An 18862-nucleotide genomic window follows, 5' to 3' on the forward strand; every position below is an offset into this window, starting at 1 on the left:
TCATTATTTCATATTTTTCTAATATCTTCTTGGGACAGTCCATGGGTTAGATTTATGAAATGCTCGAATGCTTCTATTGAAAGACGACAAGTTTCTTATTTATATAGCACTGATTTTGGCTAAACGGAACCATGTTAGCCTGATACAATAGGGGAAAATATGTGAGATTGTGGGGAGACATTGGAAATATTGCCCTTTTCCTCCTAGGCCCTTAAACTATATATTTATTATCTAGTTGCAGCTCCATGAAAGAGGACTGAAATTACACCAAACAATTTATAATCAGGTACCTTATATAATTGCTGTCTGGAAGGGGTGGAGGTATCATGAAGCTGGGAGGGTGGTACACAGGTTCTCAGAATTTGAAAACATAAGGACCTCGCTGGTTAATAGTGGCAGTGTTGATTGGGATGGATGTGAAGTCATATTCAAAACATGCTTTTCAGGAAGAGAATGGAGGTTATGTAATTAAATAGCACTAGTACATGTGAAAAGGACTTTAAGGAGGATTTACAAAGTTCAGTATGAGTGTGAGAGTACCTGAAGAAAAGTGTAGCATTTAGAATAAAGAACGTGTTAGTCTTTCTGATCACTGTTTTGTTGGGCCATACGTGAAGTCATTTCTGGGCACCACACTTCACAGACTAGAGTCTGTCTGGAGAAGGGTGACCAAGACCATAGGATCATATTTTAAAAAGTCACATGAATGTAGTAGTAGTGGTAAAGAAAGGCATAATGAAGTTGTGGAAAAGCTGATTGACGGCCTAACGAAAAGGCCTTACAAGGCTGTCTTTCTCTTGGAGGATAATTGACTCAATCTGGTAAAAGGCAATCTAAATCCATGTTCAGAGATTAGATTTTGTTAGCCTGCCAAGAGTGGTTTTATCTCTCATGGGAAGAAGATAATTAGCCAAGTCCCTATCACAGATGTGTAAACCAAGTTTATTCCTCTATTGAATGAAGTAGAATGGGTCCAGAATGCTTGTGGTGGTGGGACCATCGCCTTCTTTTTCTATAAGAAAACTATGTGGGAAGCCAAATAATTTAAAGGAAACTTTGATAGTAAGGACTCAGAGGAAGGAAAGTTAGTTGGCTGATTCAGATGTTTGGTGGCATAAGACTCTGTTAGTAATCTAGGCAAGCAGTAATGAGAGCCTCAAGGGAGTGAGGATGGACTGATAGTATAGAATTTAAGATATAAGGTAGAATTTGCTTCCTTAATGAGTTCAGGTTTGGGTGTGTTGAGTATAAAAGTTTGATGGGACATCCATGAAGAGAATTCCAGCCATAAGTAGTTACAAAGGTCTGGAGATCAGGAGAAATCAGAGCTAAGGGTAGGTATTCTGAGCCATCAGTATTTAGGGAGTATGGGGCTACCCAGAAAGAGTGAGTGGATTGAAACAGAGGCCAGTGATTTCAGACCAAAGTAAACAGAAGTGTGTGCTTTGATTTTTACAGGTGGAGGAAAAACCCATAATTGGTGTTTTAGCCTGTGAGAATAGTACTGTGGGCTCCCAGCATGCTTTGCTGGGTTTGATCTGTTCCAGATGTTTTTATGCCGTCAGTCTGTGATTCTCCTTTCAGACATGGGGTAGGAGGGTGCATAGTCAGAATACAGGCAGAGCAGCTGGCAGAGGTCAAGATTCGTTTTTAAGCAAAGATTCAAGAAGTTAAAACCACACACAAGTATTTTACTGGGCATCCTTATCCAACCACCCTATCTTCACTTTGAAAATAGTTTAAACATTGCCTGAGAGGACACAGAACTAATAGACTTTTGGAATTCTTCTTTGCAGGCCTGTAAATTACTCTCTGATGACTATGAACAAGTGCGCAGTGCTGCAGTCCAGCTTATCTGGGTTGTCAGTCAGCTCTATCCTGAAAGGTCAGTGTGGGTGTAAGCTGGCTTTTGTTGATTGTGAAGCCGTTTTCCTCTCCTCTCACCATGCAGAAAGCCCACTTCTAGAAAAGAAATGTTGGTTAGATTTTTGGAAGGCAATGGGGAGTAAGGGAAAAGCACAGGCCCTGAAAATCAGATTGCCTGGTACTCATTTCCCATCTCTGATAGGAACTTTCTGTACACCTTCGGAAAGATACTTCACTTCTTTGGTCCTAACCTTCTCATCCATAAGTGAAGAAATTGGAATATCTTTCTTAAATGGTTTTCAGTACTTTACAAAAAAATCTTTAAAATTGTTTGAGACCCGTTTTAGTTTGGTTTGTGCCAAATGCCAGATAAAGATAACGGAGGAGTTTGAGAATAATGATCTCTTACATAGTTTTCCTGGTTAAAAATATTTTCACAGCAATTAAATTAACTTCACAGTGATTCTTTGAGGACGTAGGCAATATTATTTATTATACTTTATAAGATAGAATATTTTGTTTATAAATATTTATTTATCTTTTATTTATAAATATTTATAGAATATTTTATTTTTCCTTGTATAGGAAAAAGAGGTGTTTTTTCCTCTTCATTAAACTGCCAAAATTTGAAAACCAGAATGAATTAATAAACCTGTAGGAGTAAGCTCCATTTGTAGTGTTTTAGGACTTAGACACATACAAAGAAAAGGGCTAACTGGAAATTGTCTCTTCTTTTAGGACTGGATTGATGAGTAAGTCTTATATTGATTTATTCTGAGATTTAGTGTATTTATAGAAGTTCAGTCTGGACACGGTGGTGCCTGTAATCCCAGCACTTTGGGAGGCTGAGGTGGGTGGATCATCTGAGGTCAGGAGTTCAAGACCAGCCTGGCCAACATGGTGAAACCTCATCTCTACTAAAAATTAAAAAATTAGCCGAGCATGGTGGCACACGCCTGTAATCCCAGCTACTAGGGAGGCTGAGGCAGGAGAATCACTTGAACCCGGGAAGTGGAGATCGCAGTGAGCCAAGATCGTACCACTGCACTCCAGCCTGGGTCACAGAGCAAGACACTCTCTCTCAAAAAAAAAAAAAAAAAAAAAAAAAGAAGTTCAGTTGCAGAAGATAATAAACTTAAGGATATGAAATATGTGGTGGAAGCTAGTTTTTGATAATTTCATAAATCTTTGAACCTTTGGTGGGTTACATACTTTTTTTTTTTTAAGGCGGGGTCTTGCTCTATGGCCCAGGCTGCAGAGCAGTGATGTGATCTCGGCTTACTGCAACCTCCAACTCCTGGGTTGAAGCAACTGTCATGCCTGAGCCTCCCAAGTAGCTGGAATTACAGGTGCACACCACCACACCCAGCTCATTTTTTGTATTTTTAGTAGAGATGAGGTTTTGCCATGTTGGGTAGGCTGGTCTGAAACTCCTGGGTTCAGGTAATCTGCCCGCCTCAGTATCTCAGTGTGCTGGGATTACACGCCTGGCTGAACCTTGGTGGGTTACACGCTTTTATTCAATACACTGAAAATTTGCACCTGGTTGCAGTGGCTCAACCCTGTAATCCCAGCACTTTGGGAGGCTGAGGCGGGCGGATTGCTTGATCTCAGGAGTTTGAGATCAGCCTGGGCAACATGGTAAACCGTCTCTACCAAAAATATAAAAAATTAGTTGGGTGTGGTGGCATGCTCTTATAGTCCCAGCTACTCAAGAGAGTGAACTGGGAGGATCACCTGAGCCCAGGAAGTTGACACTGCGATGAGCAGTGATCACGCCACTGCACTCCAGCCTGGGTGACGGAAGTGAGACCCTGTCTAAAAAAAAAAAAAAAAGCAGAATTTGCAATGCAACTGACAGAGTTGGTTTGTACTGCAAGAGTCCAAGAGTGATTTGTTTATTCCGAACTGTATTTAATCATTCTAGGATTTGAACTATTCACTTATCATTTTTTGTGTGTGTCAGTCTTCATTGACTGTTCTCAGTTTATTGAGCCTGCAGCATTACTTACTTATGTATTTATTTTTTTATTATTTTTTTATTTTTATTTTTTTGAGATGGAGTCTCGCTCTGTTGCCCAGGCTGGACTGTAGTGGCACTATCTTGGATCACTGCAACCTCCACCTTCCAGGTTCAAGCGATTCTCCTGCCTCAGCCTCCTGAGTAGCTGGGATTGCAGGCATGTGTCACCATGCCCGGCTAATTTTTATATTTTTAGTAGAAAGGAGGTTTTGCCATGTTGGCCAGGCTGGTCTCGAACTCCTGACCTCAAGTTATCCACCTGCCTCAGCCTCCCAAAGTGCTGGGATTACAGGCGTGAGCCATTGTGCCCAGACTGTATTTATTTTTTGAGACAGGGTCTTGCTCTGTCATCCAGGCTGGAGGGCTGTGGTGTGATCTCAGCTCACTGCAACCTTCACCTCCAGAGCTAAAGTTATCTTCCCACTTCAGCCTCCCAAGTAGCTGGGACTGTTGGCGCATGTCACCATGCCTAGCTAATTTTTGTATTTTTTTTGTAGAGACGAGGTTTTGCCATGTTGCTCAGGCTGGTCTTGAACTCTTGGGCTCAAGCAATCTACCTGCCTGGGCCTCCCAAAGTGCTGGGATTATAGATGTGAGCCACTGTGCCTGGCCTGAGCCTGCAGACTTAGGTTCATGTTTTGTTCTAAGTGATTTCATTTCTTTTAATTTAGCATTGTCCCAATTCCTTCTTCTAATGAAGAAATACGCTTAGTTGATGATGCGTTTGGAAAAATTTGTCACATGGTCAGTGATGGCTCTTGGGTGGTTCGTGTTCAGGCAGCAAAACTGTTGGTAAGTTATACTTTTTATGTATGTATGTATGCATGTATATATTTATTTATTTTCTTTTCTGTGGAAATGAGGCTTTTGTGGCCCAGGTTGGTCTCAAACTCTTGGCCTCAAGCAGTCCTCCTGCCTCAGCCTCCCAAAAGACTGGGATTGTAGGCTGGGTGCAGTGACTCACATCTGTAATTCCAGCACTTTGGGAGGCTAAGGCGGGCAGATCACGATTGAGACCATCCTGGCTAACATGGTGAAACCCCATCTCTACTAAAAATACAAAAATTAGCTGGGCATGGTGGCGCACGCCTGTAATCCCAGCTACTAGGGAGGCTGAGGCAGGAGAATCACTTGAACCCGGGAGGCGGAGGTTGCAGTGAGCCGAGGTCACGCCACTGCACTCCAGCCTGGCAACAAGGGGGAGACTCTTGTCTCAAAAAAAAAACAAACAAACAAAAAAAAGGCTAGGATTATAGATGTGAGCCACTACACCCAGCCAATAATCCTTTTTTTAAATGAACACATTGCTTGTTAAGTTTTTACAAACATTTTGAGAAACTACAGATGGGGCAGTGTGACCTGAATTTGAAACCCCAGAATTTCGTTTTCTTTTTCTTTTCTTGAGACAGGGTCTTACTCTGTTGCTCAGGCAGGAGTGCAATGGTGCAGTCACGGCTCACTGCAGCCTTGACCTGCCAGGCTCAAGTGATCCTTCCACCTCAGCCTCCTGAGTAGCTGGGACTACAGGCATGTGCCACCCTGCCTAGCTAATTTGTATTTTTTGTAGAGATGGGTCTTGCTTTGTGCCCAGGCTGGTCTTGAATTCCTAGGCTCAAGTGATCCTTCTGCCTTGGCCTCCCAAATTGTTGGGATTATAGATTTAAGCCACTATTCCCAGCCCCAGAATTTCTTAATATAGGAAGAAATAGTTCACTCTCCTGTAGAGAAATAGCCTTTTAGAACTAGAAAGAATCTTAAAACATAATTCTATTAACCCTACTAGGAACTAAGATAGCCAGAGCCTAGAGAAAAAGGAAAACAATAAAAAAAAAATTTTCCCATTTGTTAAGCACTTGTTATGTCCTAGTTCAGGAGGCTCAAATCCCCCGGGCTGTGGACCAGTCCTGGTCCATGGCTTGTTAGGAACGAGGCCACTCAGCAGGAGGTGAGTTGTAGATGAGCAAGCATTACTGCCTGAGCTCTGCCTGCTGTCAGATCAGCAGCTGCATTAGATTATCACAGGAGTGTGAACCCTATTGTGAACTGAGCATGTGCAGAATCTAGGTTTCATGCTCCTTGTGAGAATCTAATTCCTGATGATCTGAGGTGGAACGGTTTCATCCCAAAACCTCCCTGCTCCACTACCCTCCCTGGTTTCTTCCATGAAACTGAACCCTGGTGCCAAAAAGGTGGGGGACCGCTATCTTTTTTTTTTTTTTTTTTTGAGACGGGGACCACTATCTTAGATAATTTGAAGGAGGCCCCTTACATATATTTTCTCATTTTCTCTTTACAGTAATCCTGCAAGATAGATGCCATTATCCAGCTGGGGCATGGTGGCTCATGCCCATAATCCTAGCACATTAGGAGGCTGAGGTGGGTGGGTCACTTGAGCCCAGGAGTTCAAGACCAGCCTGGGCAACACAGCAAGACCCCATCTCTATTTTTCAAAAAAAAAAAAAAATTTTTTTTTTAAATGCTGTTATTTTCTAGATGAGAAAACTGAGGCTCTGAGGAGTTAAGTAAATTATCCAGCTTATACAGACAGAAAATTGTAGAGTGAGATCAGATCCTGATCTTTGAGATCAGATCCTGATCTTGCGACTTTTAGCCTGGTACTTTTCTGTTTTCTTTTTGAGGACTCAGCACATTTATTAAAAATTTTTAACTTTTGTGGCTCACGCCTGTAATCCCAGCACTTCGGGAGGCCAAGGTGGGCGGATCACGAGGTCAAGAGATTGAGACCATCCTGGCCAACATGGTAAAACCTTGTCTCTACTAAAAATACAAAAATTAGCTGGGCGTGGTGGCGCGTGCCTCTAGTCCTAGCTACTTGGGAAGCTGAGACAGGAGAATCGCTTGAACCCGGGAGGCAGAGGTTACAGTGAGCCGAGATCATGCCACTGCATTCCAGCCTGGTGACAGAGTGAGACTCCATCTAAAAAAAAAAAAAATTAACTTTTGGGCTGGGGCACAGAGGCTCACACCTATAATCCCAGCACTTTGGGAGGCCGAAGCGGGCAAATCACTTGAGGTCAGGAGTTCGAGACCAGCCTGGCCAACATCGTGAAACCCCATCTCTACTAAAAATACAAAAACTAGCCTGGTGTGATGACACATACCGTAGTCCCAGCTATTCTGGAGGCTGAGGTCGGAGGATTGCTTGAACCTGGGAGGCAGGGGTTGCAGTGAGCCGAGATTGTGCCATTGCACTCTAGCCTGTGCAACAGAGTGAGACCCTGTCTCAAAAAAAAAAAAAAAATTGTTTAACTTTTAAGGGATAAAATTGTCTTGTAATAGAGTGTTGGCCTAATAGCCTTATTTTATATCTGTGTTACCTTGTATATGTCACTTGATATTAGTCTCAGTTTCCTCATCTGTTAAGTGGGGTTCTAATATCTCTCATATTTACCTGACAGTGTTGTCATGATGCTTAAATGAGATACAGTCTATGAAAATGTTTATAAACGAAAAAGTACTATACTATGTATTGGGGGTGGGGGCATAGTATATAAACATATGTGTGTGTAAGTATCTATAAAAATTTGTATACATGTCACAGCAGGAAAATCTGTGATTCTTTTTGGACACTTCCCCTTTGAGTGCCCCCAGCCCTGCCACTCTTGGTGAGATTGTTGGCTGAATTCTTTGTATCTGACTGTACTGGACACTGATCCAGTAATAGCTTTAGTCCTGTGACCAGTATTTATGGGAGTATTTGCTGAAACCTGTGTAAAGCATTTTCATGAGATATAGTAATGGATGATTGGAGTATTTCCAATCTTGTGCATAGTAGAGTTAAACAAGCCAGCTGTTACTGATTTTATTTCTGAATTCATATTTTAAAACTTTCTTTTGGTTTATGAATGTTTTAAAATTCAGAACAATCTAATCATTCATCAAATCCTTTCATTCAGCATTTACAGAGGATCTACAATGAAATCTAGGTGGGAGTGGGGAGGATAAAGATGTTTTAGAGGAATAAATTAATGATATATCTTTATCTGAATAGGCGGTTTTTTTATTTTTTATTTTTTATTTTATTATTATACTTTAGGTTTTAGGGTACATGAGCACAATGTGCAGGTTTATTACATATGTATCCATGTGCCATGTTGTTTTGCTGCACCCATTAACCCGTCATTTAGCATTAGGTATATCTCCTAATGCTGTCCCTCCCCCCTCCCCCCACCCCACAACAGTCCCTGGAGTGTGATGTTCCCCTTCCTGTGTCCATGAGTTCTCATTGTTCAATTCCTACCTATGAGTGAGAACATGCGGTGTTTGGTTTTTTGTCCTTGCGATAGTTTACTGAGAATGTTTTCCAGTTTCATCCATGTCCCTACAAAGGACATGAACTCATCATTTTTTATGGCTGCATAGTATTCCATGGTGTATATGTGCCACATTTTCTTAATCCAGTCTATCGTTCTTGGACATCTGGGTTGGTTCCAACTCTTTGCTATTGTGAATAGTGCCGCAATAAACATACGTGTGCATGTGTCTTTATAGCAGCATGATTTATAGTCCTTTGGGTATATACCCAGTAATGGGATGGGTGGGTCAAATGGTATTTCTGGTTCTAGATCCCTGAGGAATCGCCACACTGACTTCCACAGTGGTTGAACTAGTTTACAGTCCCACCAACAGTGAAAAAGTGTTCCTATTTCTCCACATCCTCTCCAGCACCTGTTGTTTCCTGACTTTTTAATGATGGCCATTCTAACTGGTGTGAGATGGTATCTCACTGTGGTTTTGATTTGCATTTCTCTGATGGCCAGTGATGATGAGCATTTTTTCATGTGTTTTTTGGCTGCATAAATGTCATCTTTTGAGAAGTGTCTGTTCATGTCCTTTGCCCATTTTTTGATGGGGTTGTTTGTTTGTAATAGGCAGTTTAAAAAAGTAATCCTTAAAGTAAGAATCATTCAAAATTTTCAGTTTTGTACTCTATAGGATCTGAAATTTATTTGCATAAAGTTGTATGTATAACATGGTGCATTGAAAGGATTTCTACTTGAATGACTCTAACTTGAGTCACATGCCTTGTGTTATAATTTCATGTTAAATCCTAACAGCTTCAAATTATATAAGTAATTATGTTTGTATTCAGAAATAATAATCATTCTTATCTTGCTGATAATAATAATAATTACTATTATGTATCGAGTTCCTGGCCTACTAAATGAGGCATTTTTAGTGATACATACACACATAAATACACACATATTGACATATAAATATTAACCCACTTCTTTATATACAAGCACACATGCCTAACTCATTTGCATACTTTTGCAAGTAACTTTTAGTCTTTTTAAACTCTCTGAGGTAAATGTATTAGTTATAAATAACAAAATGAAAATTTAGGAATGTAGTATAATTTGTCTAAGACCACACAGATAGTAAATTGCAGATGAGGACTTCAAACTTCATAATCTAAAGCCTATGTATAATCCTTTCCTGGTGAGTATCCAGTTACACATTGGGATTGGCCAGTTAAGGTCCTGCTGGTTTATTAGTATCTCTGTGCAAGCTAAGAGGTAAAGCTGCCCTATTCCAGCTCACCAGTAGATAAACCTGTGATCAAGTGATTTGTGTATAATCTTTCATTAAAAATTAATTAATTTTAAAAAATTGACACATTGGTTGAACTGGTTTACAGTCCCATCAACAGTGTAAAAGTGTTCCTATTTCTCCACATCCTCTCCAGCACCTGTTGTTTCCTGACTGTTTAATGATCGCCATTCCAACTGGTGTGAGATGGCATCTCATTGTGGTTTTGATTTGCGTTTCTCTGATGGCCGGTGATGATGAGCATTTTTTCATGTGTCTTTTGGCTGCATAAATGTCTTCTTTTGAGAAGTGTCTGTTCATATCCTTTGCCCACTTTTTGATGGGGCTGTTTGTTTTTTCTTGTAGATTTGTTTGAGTTCATTGTAGATTCTGGATATTAGCCCTTTATCAGATGAGTAGATTGCAAAAATTTTCTCCCATTCTGTAGGTTGCCTGTTCACTCTGATGGTAGTTTCTTTTGCTGTGCAGAAGCTCTTTAGTTTAATTAGATCCCATTTGTCAATTTTGGCTGTTGTTGCCATTGTTTTTGGTGTTTTAGATATGACGTCCTTGCCCATGCCTATGTCCTGAATGGTATTGCCTAGGTTTTCTTCTAGGTTTTTTATGGTTTTAGGTCTAACATTTAAGTCTTTAATCCATCTTGAATTAATTTTTGTATAAGATGTAAGGAAGGGATCCAGTTTCAGCTTTCTACATATGGCTAGCCAGTTTTCCCAGCACCGTTTATTAAATAGGGAATCCTTTCCCCATTGCTTGTTTTTGTCAGATTTGTCAAAGATCAAATAGTTGTAGATATGCAGCATTATTTCTGAGGGCTCTGTTCTGTTCCATTGGTCTGTATCTCTGTTTTGGTACCTGTGGCGATTCCTCAGGGATCTTGAACTAGAAATACATTTGACCCAGCAATCCCATTACTGGGTATATACCCAAAGGATTATAAATCACGCTGCTATAAAGACACAAGCACACGTATGTTTATTGCGGCACTATTCACAATAGCAAAGACTTGGAACCAAGCCAAATGTCCAACAATGATAGGCTGGATTAAGAAAATGTGGCACATATACACCATGGAATACTGTGCAGCCATACAAAATGATGAGTTCATGTCCTTTGTAGGGACATGGATGAAGCTGGAAACCATCATTCTCAGCAAACTATCGCAAGGACAAAAATCCAAACACCGCATGTTCTCACTCATAGGTGGGAATTGAACAATGAGAACACATGGACACAGGAAGGGGAACATCACACACCAGGGCCTGTTGTGGGGTGGGGGGTTAGGGGAGGGACAGCATTAGGAGATATACCTAATGCTAAATGACGAGTTGATGGGTGCAGCACACCAACATGGCATATGTATACATATGTAGCTAACCTGCACATTGTGCACATGTACCCTAAAACTGAAAGTATAATAAAACAAACAAACAAAAAAAATTGACACATTGTAATTGTATATATGGGGCACAAGTTGATGTTTTGATACACATCTGTGTTGAATATTAATCCAATCAGTATAGTTATCACCTCATACATTTATCATTTCTTTGTCATGAACTTTCAACAGCCTCTCTTACAGCTATAATATTGTATATTTTGTAATATACAATATTTTACTGTTAATCACAGTCACCTTTATGTGCAGTTGAACACCAGAATTTATTTCTCCTAATTGCGACTTTGTATCCGTTGTCCAGTCTCTTCCCATTCTCTCCTACTCCCTCCCCTCCCCAGTGTCTGGTAACCACTGTTATACTCTCTGCCTCTATGATATCAATTTTTTTTTTGATACTTTAAGTGCTGGGATACATGTGCAGAATGTGCAGATTTGTTACATAGGTATACATGTGCCATGGTAGTTTGCTGAACCCATCAACCCGTCATCTACATTAGGTATTTCTCCTAATGCTATCCCTCCCCCAGCCCCCCACCCTCCGACAGTCCCTGGTGTGTGATGTTTCCCTCCTTGTGTCCATGTGTTCACATTGTTCAACTCTCACTTATGAGTGAGAACATGCGGTATTTGGTTTTCTGTTCTTGTGTTAGTTTGCTGAGAATGATGGTTTCCAGCTTCATCCATGTCCCTGCAAAGAACATGAACTCATCCTTTTTTATGGCTGCATGGTATTCCATGGTATATATGTGCCACATTTTCTTTATCCAGTCTATCATTGATGGGCCTTTCGGTTGGTTCCAAGTCTTTGCTATTGTGAACAGTTCTGCAATAAACATACGTGTGCATGTGTTTTTATAGTAGAATGATTTATAATCCTTTGGGTGTATACCCAGTAGTGGAATTGCTGGGTCAAATGGTATTTCTGGTTCTAGATCCTTGAGGAATCGCCACACTGTCTTCCACAATGGCTGAACTAATTTACACTCCCACCAACAGTGTAAAAGTGTTCCTGTTTCTCCACATCCTCTCCAGCATCTGTTGCTTTCTGACTTTTTAGTGATCGCCATTCTAACTGGTGTGAGATGGTATCTCATTGTGGTTTTGATTTGCATTTCTCTAATGACCAGTGATGATGAGCTTTTTTTCATATGTTTGTTGGTCACATAAATGTCTTCTTTTGAGAAGTGTCTGTTCATATCCTTCACCCACTTTTTGATGGGTTTTTTTTTTTTTTTTTTGTAAATTTGTTTAAGTTCCTTGTAGATTCTGGATATTAGCTCTTTGTCAGATGGATAGATTGCAAAAATTTTCTTCCATTCTGTAGGTTGCCTGTTCACTCTGGTTAAAATAGTTTCTTTTGCTGTGCAGAAGCTCTTTAGTTTAATTAGATCTCATTTGTCAATTTTGGCTTCGTTGCCATTGCTTTTGGTGTTTTAGTCATGAAGTCTTTGCCCATGCCTGTGTCCTGAATGGTATTGCCTAGGTTTTCTTCTAGAGTTTTTATGGTTTTAGGTCTTATGTGTAAGTCTTAGATCATGCAGTATTTGTCTTTCCATGTCTGGCTTATTTCACTTTACATGATGTCCTCCAGGTTTATCGATGTTGCAAATTACAAGATTTTATTCTTTTTTTATTTTCTTCTTCAAGTCAGGATCTTGCTCTGTTGCCTAGACTGTGCGGTTCTACGATGGCACATTCATAGCTCACAGCAACCTCAAACTCTGGGGACTCCAGCCTGGACAACAGCGAAACTGTCGCTAAAAAAAATTAAAAACCAGATTGTTCTTCTTTTTTGATGTAGCCATTTATTGCTGTACACTTATCTCTTAGAACTGCTTTTGTTGCATATCATAGGTTTTGGTATATGTTTTAATTCTTGCTTGTGAAGTATGTTTCTTCCAGGCAATGTATACTTCAATTTTGTGTTTTAATCTATTCAACCAACGTATACCTTTTTTTTTTTCTTCCTTTGAGACAGGGTGTCTCTCTGTTGCCCAGGCTGTAGTGTACCTTTTAATTGAAGAACTTAATCCATTTATATTCAAGATTTTTTCCTTCTTCTTCTTCTTCCTTTTTTTTTTTTTTTTTTTTTTTTTTTGGTTCTTTGAGACAGGGTCTCACTCCATCACCTAGGCTGGAGTGCACTGGTGTGATCTCAACTCACTGCAAACTTCACCTCCTGGGTTCAAGTGATTCTCGTGCCCCAACCTCCCCAGTACTGGGATTACAGACATGTGCCACCACGCCCAACTAATTTTTTTGCATTTTAATTAGAAGCAGGTTTTGCCATGTTGGCCATGCTGGTCTCAAACTCCTGGCCTCAAGTGATTTGCCTGCCTTGGCCTCCCAAAGTGCTGGGATTACAGGCTTGAGCCACTGTGCCCAGCTATATTCAAGATTGTTATTGATAGATAAGGTCTTATTTCTGCCATTTTGTTAATTACTTTTGGTTGTTTTTGAGATTCTTTGTTCTTGTCTTCCTTTCTTGTTGTTTACCTCCGATTTAGTGGTTTTCTGTGGGGCTAAGCTTTATTTTCATTCTCTTGTTTGTTTATCTGCTGTAACTTTTTTCTACATAGTTACTACAGAGTCTTCAGTTAGGCTGGTGTGGTGGCTCTTACCTATTATCCCAGCGCTTTGGGAGGCTGAGGCAGGCAGATCGCTCGAGCTCATGAGTTTGAGACCAGCCTGGGCAACATAGTGAGACCTCGTTTCTACTAAATAAAGAGAAAAGAAATCAGCCAGGCATGGTGGCACACACCTCTAGTCTCAGCTACCCAGGAGGCTGAGGTGGGAGGATCACTTGAGCCTGGAAGATTGAGGCTGCAGTGAGCCGTGATCAGGCCACTACGCTCTAGCATGAGCATCAGAGTAAGACTGTCTCAAGGGGGAAAAAAAAAGTCTTGCAGTTGTAATAGAATGTTTTAAGCTGATAGCAACTCAATTTTGGTTACAAAAAAGGACCTTAGACTTTTTCCCTCCCCCCTTCAATTTATATTTTTGTTGCCTTAATTTTCTTCTTCATATGTTATGTGTTCCTTAGTTACTATTTGTAGCTGTTGTAGTTTTTGACCATTTTGAATTTAACCTTCATACTAGCAGACTGAAAATTTTATATGACATATTGTATCACTGGGGTTTGATCTGTTTGATTTATGAGTTTACCTTTACTGGCGAGTTTTTTTTTTTTTTTTTTTGGAGACGGATTCTTGCTCTGTCACCCAGGCTGGAGTGCAGTGGTGCGATCTCAGCTCACGGCAAGCTCCGCCTCCCGGGTTCATGCCATTCTCCTGCCTCAGCCTCTCCGAGTAGCTGGGACTACAGGCGCCCGCCACCATGCCCAGCTAATTTTTTGTAGTTTTAGTAGAGACGGGGTTTCACTATGGTCTCAATCTCCTGACCTTGTGATCCGCCCGCCTCGGCCTCCCAGAGTGCTGGGATTACAAGCGTGAGCCACCGTGCCCGGCCTACTGGTGAGTTTTATACTTTTGTGTGTTGTTATGATAGTGATTGTTGTCCTTTTGTTTCTAGTTTTAGCATTCAATACCTTGAATATATTAATTCTATCCCATTCTCTCCTGGTCTACAAGGTTTCTGCTGAGAAATCTGTTGATAGTAATGGAGATTCTCTTGACAATTTTCTCTTGCAGCTTTTAAAATCTTAGTCTTTGACTTTCGATAGTTTGATTATAATGTACCTTGGAGAGGATCTTTTTGGGTTGAATCTAATTGTGAACCTTTGAACTTCCTGAATCTGGATGTCTGTATTTCTCCCACTACTTGGCGAGTTTTCAGCTATCATTTTGTCAAATAGGTTTTCTGTGCCTTTCTCTATCTCTTCTCCATCAGACAATCTTAAAATGCAAATATTTGTTGCCTATTAATGTCCCATATGTTCCAAGGCTTTCTTTTTTATTCTTATTTGTTTTTTTTTTCCTCTTAATGGGTTATTTCAAAAGACCTGTCTTCAAGGGCAGAAATTCTTTCTTCTGCTTGATCCTAGTCTATTGTTGAAGCTCTCAATTGTATACTATTTTAATTTTTTTCATTGAATTCTTCACCTCCAAGATTTCTGTTTGGTTCTTTTTTATGATATTGATTTCTGTTGAATTTCTCATTCGTATCATCAATTGTTTTCCTGATTTCATTTAATTGTTTGTCTGTATTCTATTGTATCTTACTGAGTTTCCTTTAGATCACTATTTTGAATTCCTTTTCAGGCATTTTGTAAGTGTCCTTTTCTTTGGGGTCTGTCATTGGAGACTTTTTCCTTTTTTTTTTTTTTTTAGGCAGGATCTTGCTCTGTCACCCAGGCTGAAGTGCAGTGGCCTGATCGCAGCTCACTGCAGCCTTCTCCTCCTGGGTTTAAGTGATCCTCCCACCTCAGCCTGCTGAGTAGCTAGGACTACAGGCACATGCCACCTCACCGGACTATTTTTTTATATTTTGTAGAGACGGGTTTTGCCATTTTGCCCAGAATGGTCTTGAATTCCTGAGCTCATGCTGTCTGGCTGTCTTGGCCTCCCAAAGTGCTGGGACTACAGATGTGAGCCACTGCCCCCAGCCAGGAGACTTACTGTATTCCTTTGAGGGTGTCATGTTTCCTTGATTTTCATTTATTGTGTCCAAGATACTGGATGTTGATATCTGTGCATTTAGTAGAATAGTTGCTCTTTTCAATTTTATTGAGTAGCTGTATATAGTAACAGTCTTTTTCCTGTAGATGGTTTTAGGGTATTAGCTGGGTATGGTGTGTTGCCTTTAGTTCTGGGTGGACTCAGTGGGTGGTATGATAATCCTTGTCAGCTTCAGCTGTAATCTTCAGCTATAATCCTAGTCGTTGATGTTTGCAATTGCCTCAGTTGCCTAGGCTGTGGGAGTTTGCGATGGCAATGCTATAGATGCGGGTACTGAGCTGATTTTTGGCCAAGACATGTACAGGCTAAAATGGCTGCCAGGCTGTCTATCTGGTTTTCCAGGGAGGCAGTAGTTACTGCCGTGGTGGCTGTTTTGCTGGGCTCAGGCCTTTGCTGCGGTGGCCTGCTGGGCTGCTCTGTGGCTATGTAGGGAGATGGGGCTACTGCCTGGTTGGCTGTTGCTTTGGGCTAGGCTCAAATGCTTTTGCGCAGTGGGGCTGGGCAGTTTGGCAGCAGTCTATGGTGGGGGGCCAGGGCTGCCACAGGACCAGCTGGACTGTGTGCTTTGGGACTCTGGGACTCTATTGTGGCCTGTTTTAGGGGACAGGACCATTGAATTGCCAGCTATCAGGCAGGGCGTGGGCAAGTGGTTCTGTGACGGGTTGTGAGGGAGTAGGGCTGCAGCAGGATTAGCTTTTTGGTTGAGTACTGCTGTGTGCATACTTGGCAGCCCAGATGGTTGTATGGAAGAGGGGTGTTGGGTAAAGCGCTGCCAGCTGTCTATTTGATGGCTTCCTTGCTGTGCAGGTCTGTCTGTTTTCTGGGTGGTTGGTAGCACTGTGTGGGGTCTGATGCTGTGATCATCATCACTCTGTTTGACCTAGACTCTATGTGGATGGGGTTATGGTGCTGCAGGCCATCGTGTGATCACGGTAGAATGATGGCGGGTTCTCAGGGATGAAGAGAGTCAGTTGCTACTGGTCCCCAGGGCAGGATGCACGCTAGTAGTGAGTCTAGCTTCAACTTGGTGCCGTGCTACAGCAGCTTAGGACAAGGTAGGCTCCCACTCTGAGGCAATACAGCTGAATGATCTCTTGGCTACTCTCCAGACTGGATTTGTGGCCACTGAGGACTTAAGGACTCTCCTTTGTCAAGAATTGCTGGTGCCTGTGGCAGCAGTGGGGACCACTGATAGGTATCTCCAGCTTACTTTTTCTCTGTAAGAAGTTCCTCTGATTTTAAGCTGATTTTGGCAAGGGAGACAGTGTGGCAGGTAGGAAGCCTCACTCCCTTCCCTGTGGTGCCATCCTGAGGCTTCCGTGCTCCACAGGGATTTTGTTTTGTTTTGTTTTGTTTTTGGATTTTGAAATATTTTATTTGCATTATATTTACTTGTTGGGCATCCCAAATCTGAAATATGCTCCAAAATCCAAAATCTGAAGTGCTCCAGTGAACATTTCCTTTGAGCATCATGTTGGTACTCAAAAAGTTTTGGATTTTGGAGCATTTTGGATTTCAGATTTTTGGTTGGGATGTTCAACCTGTATAATCTTTAGATCACCTGTTCAGCAAATCGACAAACACCGAGGACAGTTTCTGTCTTCAACGAAGTTGATAGACAGGTAGCCAGGGAGAGCTAATCAGTGAATAATAATAACCTGGTACTGGTAGGAAAGAGCACCAACCACAACCACAGAAGGCTTCTTGGAGGAGCTGATCTCTGAACTGAGTTTTGAAGGATGAGTAACTAGGTAGCGATGCAGAGAAAGAGAAAATATGAGCAGGGATATAAAAGCAGTACATTATCATGCATAGCAATATACTAAGCTGCAATATCATACTAAACTACAAGCAGTTTAGTGCTTTCTAGTTGGGGGGTAATGTTTAATATAGGGGATCTGTAACGAGGTAAGTTGGAGAGGAAAACAAAAGCCAGGTTCTGCAAAAACTTAGCTTTGTAGCCTCGAGTCCATCTTGCTTAAAAAGTGAATAGTTTCCAATCCCTTTGGCTTATAGCAGTATGAAAAATTTTCTGATACGGGTTATATCAGAAAATTCAAAACCATGTAAAAGAGGTTAGCTTTTACTTGTTTATAAGTGCCCTATTTGTGGGGCAAAGAAACTTGAGGTCCCAGTAAGCAGATTCATGGGACTATTTGGAATACAGTCACTACTTTTATAAGCCTTAAGAAGTCATTGACCTTAAAAATTACAACATTTTCAGACTGTTAGGTTATAGACTTTTATGCCTGTAAGTCTGCCCATGACTGGTCTTTCCCAGGGTAAATGCAGATATTCCTAGTTAGTGGCAGTTTTATGTCTGATGTACTTATCACCTAGTTGCATAGACTTACGTTATTTACACCAGTTGAGCAGTTTTTGCTCTTAAAGCAGGTGTAATAATTGGTAAATATCTTGTATCTAAATTTCACATACATTTAATAAGGCTCTCTAGTGAAATGGTTTTCTCAGTGTTAAGTAAGGTTTTCATAGCATTAACTACCTAAATTTAGGTTGTTAAGTAGTGCTAGTAGTACAGTTGGAGAGATTCCGTCTTAATCTAAACGTACTTGTCTTGGTTAAAGTATACCAGAATGTAGCTTTTTTTTCTCATTGGTGAGGTGCACTTTATAATGAACTCATTATCTTTTTGGTCCAAATCTGTTTCTCTATGTTTTTGTAAATGATACTATCATCTGCTAAGTCATGAACCAGAGGAATTTGGGAATAGTTTTTCTATGTCTCACATCCATTGAGTCACAACTCTTATCAGTTCTTCCTTCTTGACATCCCCTAAATCCATCCTTTCTCCATTTCTACTGGTCCTGCAGTAATAGACTTCTCACCATTTTTCAAGTAGATTACTATGCTATAGGACTCTTTGTGGACTTAAAATGGAAAGCTTCACCTATTCTTAGGTGACATTGAAAATGTATTTCAAGTAATGATATTTAATTTTGGGGGGCACAAATTTGCATAATACTCCCTCTGTGCTTCTGTGTTGGGTGAGCACGCAGCTGAGGGCATTGGAGGAGGGCACTGGGAATTATGGATGAAGCAACTTACTGTGAAGTCATGAAAACTTTTATTCTAGTAGAAAAAAGCCAACAGCTAATGCTGGTGGTAAAACTAGAGAGAGATTTAGGAGGTCTTAAGCGTTTATAGTTCTTATTTATAAAATTGTTGTTTGGATTTAAAAAAGGATGTTAGATATGACATTGGCTCAGATCTATGTAACAAAAGAAAAAGTGGTTTTGAAACTACTTTAGTCAAAATAGTACAGCAGTTGTTTTTGTGGAATCATAGGAAAGGTGTTAACTTGAGTAAGGATATTCCCCAGGAACACATAATTTTCTATGG

The 18862-nt window shown here is 40.7% G+C and overlaps 1 protein-coding gene across 3 annotated transcripts in view; it reads left to right on the forward strand.

The window, feature by feature from the left end:
• The window catches only part of INTS4 (integrator complex subunit 4), a 127428-nt gene that overhangs the window by 43674 nt on the left and 64892 nt on the right, over positions 1–18862 (forward strand). For all 3 annotated transcript variants that reach the window (XR_004033592.1, XM_003254669.1, XM_030828890.1), the window contains exons 6-8: positions 236–286; positions 1797–1885; positions 4561–4681. Coding sequence is in view for 2 of the 3 variants with exons in the window: in XM_003254669.1 (XP_003254717.1) it covers positions 236–286; positions 1797–1885; positions 4561–4681 (261 nt within the window). In the remaining variant the exon portion in view is untranslated. The remainder of the gene's footprint in view (positions 1–235; positions 287–1796; positions 1886–4560; positions 4682–18862) is intronic.

This window comes from Nomascus leucogenys, chromosome 15, assembly GCF_006542625.1.
Source record: "Nomascus leucogenys isolate Asia chromosome 15, Asia_NLE_v1, whole genome shotgun sequence".
Taxonomy (NCBI): Eukaryota; Metazoa; Chordata; class Mammalia; order Primates; family Hylobatidae; genus Nomascus; species Nomascus leucogenys.